The sequence below is a fragment of the Marmota flaviventris genome, chromosome 4, assembly GCF_047511675.1.
Source record: "Marmota flaviventris isolate mMarFla1 chromosome 4, mMarFla1.hap1, whole genome shotgun sequence".
In the NCBI taxonomy this organism is placed as follows: domain Eukaryota; kingdom Metazoa; phylum Chordata; class Mammalia; order Rodentia; family Sciuridae; genus Marmota; species Marmota flaviventris.
The window spans coordinates 13931269-13943643 of record NC_092501.1 but is presented as its reverse complement, the minus strand read 5'-3'; the positions used below and the strand labels follow the sequence as shown (position 1 = coordinate 13943643).

Genomic DNA, 12375 nt, shown 5'->3' with positions numbered 1-12375 from the left:
CTTAGTGGTTCAGCACCCTTGGGTTCAATCCCTGGTACAAAAACAAAAACAAAAAAGTTTCTTTGGATGTTCTTATCTATTTCTTTGTCTTGTCTTCTTTTTATTTTCTGTAAGCAGTAATGCCTTTGAGTATAGATTTTTAGTTTTCAAGTTTAGTAATTATTTTGCCACCCAATTTTGTATTGTAGTGATAAAATAGCATGTGTGATGATAAGTTTAATTCATAAATAAACATTGGTATAATGATGAATGGTAGAATTTCTACTTAAGGATAAGTCTTTCATCTGAAGTTAGTTTGTTGTCATTGTTTAATAGTTTCAGTTTTTTAAACAGTATTACTAATGAAGTAAAGCCATTTATAGTAATACCAGAAATTATTATTCTTATAGTTTTGTTGTTAATAATTTTAGATGATTGTATTTTAAATCATTAAAGAAAAATATTGCAACCAACATCATATTTGATCTTTTATTTCTGTATTTCAGGAGGTTACAAAGAAAAGAGTGACAGAGGAGGAAGAAAAATTTATTAAGGAAATTACAGACTTCAATAATGAGTATGAAATAACAAAGAAAAGAGAGCTTCTGATGAAAGAAAATGTCAAGATTGAAATATCTGACTTAGAAAACCAGGCAAACGTTTTGAAATGGGGTATGAGTCCATATGATTGATTTATTTTTCTGGCATTATTTAAAATAGCTTATTTTGAATGAATGAATTTTTTAGAAATTTTGGCCTTTTCATAAGAAAATCAGGTTATCGTATAGTTATTTGCTTGTATTTTTATCTTAATTGTCCTAATGAATGTATTTCTTTTTTCTTTTTGGTACTGGGGATAGAACCTAAGGGTTCTTTATCACTGAGCTATATCCATAATCCTTTTCAGAAATATTTTTTCATTTTGAGATGGGGTCTCACTAAGTTGCTGAGTGCTTCACAAATTCTGAGACTGGCCTCAAACTTGTGATTCTCCTGCTTCAGCATCCAGAGTTGCTGGGATTGCTACCACTGTACCTGGCTGTGAATATTAGTTTTTTTAATTGTGAGAAGTATTAAATTCTTTTTAAAAAGTATTTATTTTTTAGTTGTTGTTGGACACAATAGAAAAAGACTAACATTATACAGAGACGAGTGGTGGGAGGGAAAGGGAGAGAGAAGGGAAACTGTGTGGAAATGGAAGGAGACCCTCATTGTTACACATAATTACATATAAGAGATGGTGAGGGGAAAGGGGGAAAAAAAACAAGGGAGAGAATTGAACAACAGCTGATGGGGTAGAGAGGGAAGATGGGAGGGAAGGGGAGGGGGGATAGTAGGGGATAGGAAAGGTAGCAGAATACAACAGTCACTAATATGGCATTATGGAAAAATGTGGATGTGTAACCGATGTGATTCTGCAACTTGTATATGGGGTAAAAATGGGAGTTCATAACCCACTTGAATCAAATGTATGAAAGATGATATGTCATGAGTTATGTAATGTTTTGAACAACCAATAAAAAAAAAGAGTTTAGGGAACCCTCTTTATTCTTTTCCAAGTGACTATCTAGTTAGTTGTTTAAACACTATTTCATAATTCATCTGTTTCCAACCAATTTTAAATTCTGTGTTTGTCATATATTAAATTCATATTACATATGTATGTGTATATATACACCTTTCTGTACTCTGTCTTCTCTATTTTGTTCTTTTTTTAAATGGTTTTTAAAATATTGACACAATATCTTTATTTTATTTATTTTTATGTGGTTCTGAGGATTGAACCCAGTGCCTTTATATGTGTGAGGCAAGTGCTCTGCCGCTGAGTTATAACCCCAGCCCCTCTATTTTGTTCTTAAATATTCTTTTTGGGGGCTGGGGATGTGGCTGAAGCGGTAGCACGCTCACCTGGCATACGTGCGGCCCGGGTTCGATCCTCAGCACCACATACAAACAAAGATGTTGTGTCTGCCGAAAACTGGAAAATAAATATTAAAAAAAAATTTTTAAAAATATTCTTTTTGGGGAGCACCAGGGATTGAATTTGGGAGCACTCAACCACTGAGCAACATTCCCAGCCCTATTTTATATTTTATTTGGAGACAGGGTCTCATGAGTTGCTTAGCGCCTCACTTTTGTTGAGGCTGGCTTTGATCTTGCAATCTTCCTGCCTCAGCCTCTGGAGCTGCTGGGATTACAGGCATGCACCACTGTGCCCAGCTGTTCTTAATTATTCTAGTGTCATCATTTGATTGAGTATCACTCTTACTGTTTTACATTATTGATTCTCCTGTGTTTATTTTCTTAGATAAAAGTTAGTGTTATATGTCAAGTTAAAAAAGATCTTTTATTTTCATTAAAATTGCATTTAAATTTTTAATAAACAGAGAGAAAGTTGATATGTTCCTAATTCTGAATCTTCCTACTCCCAAACAAAATATGTGTTTCAATGAAGTTTTCTATTTTTCTTGTTGCTATTTCTTTAGGTATCACTAAATATTATAAGTATAATCTCTTCCTCCATTATATTTTCTTATTGGTTGTTGTTTATTTATAGGTAAATACTTTTTTCCATAATTCTAATTTTCTTTTTTAAATGTAAATTTGTCTTATTTATATATGACAGCAGAATGCATTACAATTCTTATTACATATATAGAGCACAATTTTTCATATCTCTGGTTGTATACATTGTATATTCACACCAATTTGTGTCTTCATACATGTACTTTGGATAGTAATGATCATCACATTCCACCGTCATTAATTACCCCATGCCCCCTCCTTTCCCCTCCAACCCTTCTGCCCTATCTAGAGTTCATCTATTCCTCCCATACTCCTGCTCTCTATCCCACTATGAATCTGCCTCCTTATATCAAAGAAAACATTTGGCATTTGGTTTTTTTCACTTAGCATTATCTTCTCTAACTCCATTCATTTACTTGCAAATGCCATGATTTTATTCTCTTTTATTGCTGAGTAATATTTCAATGTGTATATATGCCACATTTTTTTAATCCATTTATCTATTGAAGGGCATCTAGGAATCACAGTTTAGCTATTGTGAATCATGATGCTATAAACATTGATGTGGCCGTGTCCCTGTAGTATGTCGTTTTTAAGTCCTTTGGGTATAAACTGAGGAGAGGGACAGCTGGGTCAAATGGTGGTTCCATTCCCAGTTTTCCAAGAAATCTCCATACTGCTTTCCATATTGGCTGCACCAATTTGCAGTCCCACCAGCAGTGCATGAGTGTACCTTTTCCTCCACATCCTCACCAACACTCATTGTTGTTTGTATGGATAATAGCTGCCATTCTGACTGGAGTGAGATGAAATCTTAGAGTGGTTTTAATTTGCATTTCTCTAATTGCTTGTGATGATGAACATTTTTTCATGTAATTGTTGATGGATTATACATCATCTTCTGAGAAGTGTCTCTTCAGGTCCTTGGCCCATTTGTTGATTGGGTTATTTGTTTTTTTTGGTGCTTAGCTTTTTGAGTTCTTTATATACCCTACTGATTAGTGCTCTATCTGATGTGTGAGGGGTAAAGATTTGCCCCCAAGATGTAGACTCCCTATTCACCTCACATATTGTTTCTTTTGCTGAGAAGAAGCTTTTTAGTTTGAATCCATCCCATTTATTGATTCTTGATTTTAATTCTTGTGCCACAGGAGTTTTATTAAGGAAGTTGGGGCCTAATTTCACATGATGGAGATTAGGGCCTATTTTTTCTTCTATTAAACACAGGGTCTCTGGTTGTGTTCCTAAGTCCTTGATCCATTTTGAGTTGAATTTTGTGCATGATGAGAGATAGGGGTTCAATTTCATTTTGTTGCATATGGATTTCCAGTTTTCCCAGCACCATTTGTTGAAGAGGCTATCTTTTCTCCAATGCATGTTCTTGGCACCTTTGTCTAATATAAGATAATTGTAGTTTTGTGGGTCAGTCTCTGTGTCCTCTATTCTGTACCATTGGTCTATCAGTCTGTTTTGTTGCCAATACCATGCTGTTTTTGTTGCTGTTCCTCTGTAGTATAGTTTAAGGTCTGGTATAGTGATGCCATCTGCTTCACTCTTACTGCTAAGGATTGCTTTAGCTGTTCTGGGTTCCATATTCTAAATTTCTAACAAGCTGTGTTAGCAAATTCTTTTATTGTTTGGACTTGATTTCACTGAATTCTTTATGTGTTATTATGTAAGTTTCAGCTAATGATAGCTTTGTTTTCCAATGCCTTTTAAATTTTAAAATCTAATTTCATTGATACCTTTAGGATACTGTTAAATACTAGTAATGATATTAGATACCTTTCTTTATTCCTGACTTTTATAGAAATGTGTCCAGAGTTTTGTTATTAATTATTATGTCAGACTGAAGATCTCTCTTCTTCCTCTCATTCTCCCTCTCCTTCATTCTTCACTCCTCTTTCTTTCTCCCAACTTCACCATTATGAGTAATGAAATGCTTTTCTTACTTTATTAATATAGTGAATTTTATGAATAAATAAAATTATTTATTTATTAGTCTTCTAGGAGACCACTGAATTCTATTCAATATTGTTTTAAGATTCTTTCATCAGTGTTTTTAATAGGGATTAATCTTTCTTGGTGTACATGATATATTGACTTCACAGAAGGAATGTGAATACTAGGAGCATCATTTCCTTCAAAGTTGGAAGTAATTCACCTGTGAAACCATTTCTCATGTCTTTTCTTTTTGGTAGTAGAGGTAGCAAAAGGAATTGTTCAGCTTTGAGCAGATATTAGAGCCTTTTCTTCCCTGGTCATTTGAGTCTCCATTTGTCTTCTTTCCTGTCAGTGTTTGCTCTTCCGTTCTCCCTCCTAATTTGTGCCACCACATCTGTTATTTCCTGACACTTGAATTCTTCCTTTCTTCCTTCTTCCCTTGGCTTCCTCCTCTGACCTTTCCACTGAGCCTTTAACCCTTAACTGTGATTAGTCAGCTAGAAACACTGGATATTAAATCTCCATTTTTAACTCTTCAGAGCTGTTTAATATTTTATACTTACTTAAGATTTGTTGTTTTTTCCCCTACAGCCACACTTCTTCCTTGATTCACTGTTTTTTAACTCAAGTTGGAGTCTGTACTCATACATTAAGGTTGTCAAAATATTAACATTCATATATTTTAAAATATATTGTTAGTAGTATACTATTGTATTGAGCCTCTTAAGACACCATTTAAAAGCATCATGATAAACATAATGAATCAAATTCCTCAACATGTTTTGCCATGCCTATACATTTCTGTCTCTCTCCACCTTCCAGCCTAAACTAGCAGTCTTTGTGTACACTAACCTCTTGTTTCTCAGATCATTCTATGCTTCTTCCTGCCTCAGGACCTTTGAATATGCTCTATTTGGAAGTCTTTCCTTATCTTTTATGTAGTTAACTCAGTCATTCTTCTGATCTCATATTAAATGTTACTTCCTCAGGAAATTCTCTGCCATTCCCCATTCCAGTCCCATATGTTGTGTCAGTTCCTCTGAATATATCCTCTCATAGGTCTCTTTTTCTTCAGAGCAGTGTAATTACATATTTGTATGCTTATTATATGCATGTTTATCTCCCCCACCAAAGTGTTTGTTGCCACAGGAGTAAGAAATATGTTTGGCTTATAATTGTATTTCTGAAAATTGCTTAATACACTCATTTGTTCAGCATTTATTACATGCTTTTTATGTTTGTGGCACTGTTCTAGCATCAGTGTTCTGCAGTGACCAAAAAATAGAGAAAAAAAATCTCTGCCATCATGGAGCCTACATTAATGTAGTAGAGACAGGAAGAAAGGAAGGAAGGAAAGGAAGAAAGTAAGAATGAATGAGGGCAAGGAGAAAAATGAAGGAAGATGGATGGATAGATTAGGGGTGGTGTTGGAGTGGATGTGTAGTACAGCTGTAGATGCCCAGGGAGGGCACTAGTGGTCAGGTGAATTTTTAATAAAACCTGAAAGAGATAAAGAAAGGAGCCAAATGAATACCCAAGGAAATAGCACTTCACAGATAGGGGACAACTAATGCCAAGCCCCTAAAACTAGGTTATACCTAATCTGTTTTGGGGTAAAAGAGAAAAGCCTAAAGTCTTCAGAGTAAAGGAGGGGTCATGAGATCAGAAAGGTGACAAGAATCACTTAAAACCTTGTGGACTATTCTAATGTCTTTATCGTTTGCTAGTGTGAGGTTAGAAGCAATTGGAGGGTTTAAGCAAAGGAATGAAAGGTCTCACATTTTAACAAGTTACTCTAACAGGTATTGAGAACACATAGGAGGTAGAAGCAGATACAGGGAAACCTAGGTGAAAATGACAATAATCCAGATGAGAGATCATGTTAGCTTGGGTAAGGAGTATAGCAATAGGAGTATAGGCAACAGGTATCAGATTCTGGATATATTTTGAAGAGAAATGAGCAGGATTTCATGATGAACTACATATAGGGTGTGAGATAGAGGTGTTAAGAATGATCCAAAGTTATTGGCCTGAGCAATTAGAAAATAGAAAAATTGGTATTCAATATATACTTGTGAAATGATTAAACATTTATTCATTTTTTACATCTGGTAATTCATATATGAAAGGGTTCATCACTTTTGACTTCAAATTAATGACATGATTGTAATAACATTTTTCTCAAAATGTTCCTCTTACTTATTTCTCCTAGTTGTTAAATCAGTTTTTCTTGAATGTGAGATAAGATGTGTATTTCCCTTTTTCTTTCCTTGGTAATGTCAATTAATTGTTGTCAATGTACATATGAGAAAGACAATTCACATTAAAAAATGGGAATGAATTTTGATTTTTTTAGTTTGCTTTAACATTCATGCCTGTAGGACCTACCTATTGATTAAAACATTTAAGTTTTAAGCAGTGGAAGAAACTAAAAGTTATCACATCAATTATACCTCAATAAAGCTGTAAATAATAATAATAATAATAATAATAATAATAAAAAATAAGAATAAGGCAGTGAAAAAATGGGGGGGGGCTAGTTATCACCACAAAGTGTTTATTCTTTCAGTTCTATAAGCTTCATTAGGAAATAACACATTTGTTTTATTTTTTCTTTAAAGAATCAATCCTCAGACTATTTAGTCTAGGGAATCAGGACTTTAAAAATAATATATCCTCTGTTTCAGGAATATTTAAATTCAGAGTTTCTTCATCATTGTTGCCTGAGTTTTACAAAGATATTTTATCATAGAATGTCTGATAATCAACTAACAATGAAAAATGAAACTTCTCTAGTCTCAAGATTGTGTTAATGGTATCTTCAATCATGTCTCTTAATTATTAGCATGTGTTATATATATGTTTTTATATTTTCATTTATTGAAAGATCAAAAGAACAAATGTGAGTCTTATTTTCTTTTCATAGAACTGTCTACTTTAACATTACTTGCATTAATAGACAAAGTATGAATAATCAAAGAGATTTAAAGATAATTATCTGATTTATTTTAATTCAGTTCAATATATTTCATGACATATGTGCTCTCTATATACTATGCAGGGCATTTTGCAAGAAGTGGAATTTAAAGATAAATGAGGGATAATTCTTGTTTTCAAGAAGATTATGGTCTAATGCAGAAGAGAGATAAGTAAGAGGATAATTTAAATATCATGTAGATGGTTTCCACCTATGATCATGAAGGAGTAGTTTTATGGAATTTTCTCTTTTACCATAAACAGCTAGAAAACTAAAATAGTATGGAAAACTATTTTAGATATTAATATCTGAATATTATTAACATTCAGATATTAACAATGTAGGATTTTGATCCTTGAGAGAGAGAAAAAACAAATGAGGTACAGCCTACGATTATTCCAACTTCTACCTAGAATTGGTTTTTGTACAGTAGTACTGAGAGGAGGAATTTAAGCCATGAAAAGTGATCTTATGGGAGTTGAAGACACAAAGACTGGAGGTCAGGGAGGTCAAATCAGCTAGTTCTGTTCAAGTCAATGTACTTGAGAGGGCAGGTCTACGAAGTAAAAGCTCCAGAAATTTGTATAGAATCTATTGTATAGGGTCCCCTTGAGTCTTTGGCTGTACATTAATTTGTGCATACATTGGGGAAATCCCACTAGGCTTAGTCAAGGAAAACTACCATAGAGTGATAAAGTGAATAATTCTAAAAGCTCACTTCATGAAATGATAAAATATTTATGTTCCATCTTATATAATAGAAATAGCTCATTAAACAGAAGAGCCCTGTCTTAATAATAGTATTAAATTTACCTAGATTAAATGCTCTTATAGACCCACCCTATAAAAGTGTTGTTTATAAACAAGTGTGAACCTCATTCATAAACAACTTAACTGCTCTAACAAACATAAAAATGCTCTAGAGAAAGACAGAAAAACTCAAAAATTCAATAAAATTGTAAACACGATGTGTGGCATACAGTCAAAAATTTCTAGATATGTGAAGAAGCAACAAATCAGAACTTAGAGGAAGGAGGAAATCGAGTCAATAGAAATTTACTCAGATATGACAGCAGTTAGAAGACAAAGAGTTTAAAACTGCTCGAGCAAATATTGTATTTTCAAGGACATGATTATAATTAGGAATTAAATAGAAGATATTATAAATAGCCAGACAAAGAAAAAGCATGTGATATATCCAGTATATCCAATATCCTTTAATGATGAAAACACTCAACTGGATAGAAGGGATTTTCTTCAACCTAATAAAGAACATCTATGAAGAAACATAGCAAATGTCATTTATATATATATATATATATATATATATATATATATATATATATATATATACACACACACATATATATATGTATGTATGTATGTAGTTGTAGTTGGACACATTACCTTTATTTTATTTATTTTTATGTGGTGTTGAGGGTGGAACCCAGTATGTGCTTGGTGAGCGTTCTACCGGGAGCCACAACCCCAGCCTCACAAATATCATTCTTAATGGTGAAAGAATGGAAGTTTCCCATCTAAAATTAGGAATAAGAAAAGGATACCCAGTCTTAACTACTTCTAATCAATACTGTATTTTTAGGGTAATTCAGCAAGAAAAGAAACAAAAGGCATCCAGATTTGAAAAGAAGAATTAAAAATATCTATTTAAAGACACACAATCTTGTACATATAAAATCCTAAGGAATTGAAGAAAAACTAATAGAGCTTATAAGTTCAGAAAAGTTGCATGATTTAAGGTCAACATATAAAATAATCATTTCTATATGTTAGCAAATAATTTATAAGTGGATTTAAGAAAATTTTATTCATAAGAGCATCAAAAAATAGGAATGAGTTTTACAAAAACACAAGAAACTATAAAAACATTGTTAAGAAAATTAAAGAACCAAGCAAACAGATAAAATGAAATCCTGTGCTTGTGGATTGTCACACAATATTGTTTGATGGCAATACTCCCAAAAGTGGTATAGAGATGTAGTGTTACTCTCATCAAAATCCCAGCTAGATGTTAGCTAAAAATTGACCAAATGACGCTAAAATTCATTTGGAAATGCAAGTCAATTTGTTCTGACAAGGATAACAAGGTAATTCAAATAGTCTTTTAAAATAATAGTAATGGAATAACTTAACTGTTCACATTCTAAAATGCATATGAATATCTACCTCATGACATACACACAAATTAACTCAAAATGGATCAAAAAGACCTAAATTATGTCAGAGCTAGAAATATAAAACTTTTTTCAGTGCTAAGGACTGAAAAAAAAAAATACAAAAATACCCTTGTAGATCTTCATTCATTAGGAAATGAATTTTAGAGGATGGATTGGAGTTAGTTGTAGGAATAAAAGGAGGTAGGAGATTTTAGGTAGAAGAAACAATATTAGTAATAATGAGAAAACTTGTTGTGTGTTGAGTACTATGAAAAGTCATTTGAAATAAAGTTTAGTGGGAATTTTTGTTTTTAGATATGAACAAGCAATAAAAGTAGATAAATTTGATTTCATCAAAATTAAAAATGCTTGTGCTTTGAAGAATATTATCAAGGAAGTATTTGATAAGGGACTCAGAATATAAAAACTCTTACAACTCAACAATAAAGACAACCCAATTTAAAAATTAACAAAGGACTTAGAAGTCATTATCCAAAAGAGAGAAAAGGTCACATTAAAAAATGTTCGACATCATAGCCATTGGGGAAATGCAAATCAGGACACAATGAAATACCTCTAGGGTGGCTTTAATACATTTGGATAATAATAGTGTTTGTGAGGACACAAAGAAATTGGAAACTTCAAGTTTTTCTGGTAGGAATGCCAAATTATGCAGCTGCTTTTGAAAAAGGTTTAGCTGTTTCTCAAAACATTAAACCTAGAGTTACCATGTGACTTAGTAAATCTACTCCTACACCATTTAAGAGGATTTAAAACAAAAGTCCACGTGTGAATGTGGCATTATTCATAATAGTGTAAACAACCTAAAAGTCTATCTATTGATCAGTACAAAAATAAAATATGGTATATCTATACAATGGAGTTTTATTGAAGCATAAAAAAAATGAGAACGTTGATACATGCTACAATATTGATGGTCCTTGAAATCATTGTAATAGTGCTAGGTGAAAGAGGCCAAACACAAAAGGCCATGTATTGTATGATTCCATTTTTGTGAAATGTTCAGAATTTGCAAATCCATATTTGTAGAAAGTAAATTATAGTTACCTAGAGCTGAGGAAGCTGGTGAAATTGGCAGTGATAGCTAACAGGAACGGAATGATAAAAAATTCCAAACTGAAGTTATAGATGCAGAAATATGTGACTATATTAAATCCTGCTAAATTATACCCTTTAAAGGGTTAATTATATGGTGTGTAAATTATCTCAATAAAAAATTGTTTTGCAAAAATAATCAAAGGAGCTATAGGGGTTAGAAAATACAATAGCTGATAGTAACAGTTGCTTAGAAGGGATTAACAGAAGATCAGAGGATGCAGAAACACACTGAGAAATAAGACTTCAAAAACCTAAAAAGCTCCCCAGACACCTGTGGGATAAAATTAAGCAGCCTAATGTATGTGTAACTGGAGTCCCAGAAGTCATGGCAGAAAAGTTAAAATGTTTGAAAGATTAGATGAGTTTTAAAGGACGAATTGGAGTTTGTAGTGAGAATAAAGGGAGGCAGGGGATTTTAGGTAAAAGAAATAATATTAATAACATTGAAAAGGTTTATAGTAAGGAAGGTTGGGGATGGAAGAATAGAAGTTCATTGGATTAGTCAAAGGGAAATGAAGAGAAGGGAGGAAGGATGAGAATAAGAAAGGCAGTAGAATGTATCAAACGTAACTTCCCTACACTCATATATGAATACACAACCAATGTAACTCCACATCATGTACAACCACAAGAATGGGATCTTAAGTAGAATAAGTTATACTCCATGGATGTATAATATGTCAAAATACATTCTACTGTCATGTATATCTAAAAAGAACAAAAGAGAAAAGCTGGTAGTCATGTAGTATTATTAAATATTATTTTAAACATAATGTAGTTATGAAAGATAGTTTTCTTATCATCTTATGAGGAAGTTTATTTATACTTAGTGATATTAATGTTTCATATTCTTTTTTGATAGCCTAACCACCATCTAATTTATCCTTTTGTGTCCAGTTGGTGATAAATTAGTGCTGGTTAGTTTATTAAAGACAGTTCATAGGTAGTAAGGGATAGCCAAATGGGCTTAAAATTGATTAAATTGTACTTAAATTATTCATATATGAGAAAAAGTCAATAATGCTTACATTTAAAAGGCTAAGCCTAAATACTTCAAATATGGGTTATGTTTGCCGATTTGTTTGTAGACATTTAGTGATGTGGGGTTTATATTTCTGTGAAGAATACCATTGGGATTTTGATGGGGGTTGCATCGAATCTGTATGTTGCTTTGGGTATTGTGAACATTTTAAGAGTATTAATCCTGATTAATGAACATGGTATATCTGTTTAGTTATGTCTTCTTCAATTTCTGTCCTTCTTCAGTTTCTTTCATAAATGTTTTATAGCTTTCAGTGCACAAATCTTTTACCTGCTTGATTAAATTTATTTCTGTGTATTTTGGGATATTATTGTATTTGTTTCTAGAAATGAAGTCAATGGAACAAGATAGTGGCCAGTTGAATGAACTTCAAAAACAAAAGAGTGAACTGATACAAGAATTGCTTATTCTCCAGAGAAAACATAAAGGTATTACTTTCATGAGTTAGTCTGTTTTGCTGACAGAATAGTTATATGCACATAATTGGATTATATTATTTTTTCAAAATGCAATGGTATATAATGCTAGTATTGGTATAAAAAATAAATAGAAACAACATTGAATCAATCAGGATTAGAACTGGTGTTATTTAATATCATGAATTTTGTAAA

The 12375-nt window shown here is 32.5% G+C and overlaps 1 protein-coding gene across 1 annotated transcript in view; it reads left to right on the top strand.

Annotated features, from left to right (window-relative positions):
- Ccdc172 (coiled-coil domain containing 172) overlaps window positions 1–12375 on the top strand; it is a 49466-nt gene that overhangs the window by 20509 nt on the left and 16582 nt on the right. The window contains exons 4-5 of the mRNA XM_027929878.2: window positions 486–651; window positions 12091–12192. Coding sequence (XP_027785679.1) covers window positions 486–651; window positions 12091–12192 — 268 coding nt within the window. The remainder of the gene's footprint in view (window positions 1–485; window positions 652–12090; window positions 12193–12375) is intronic.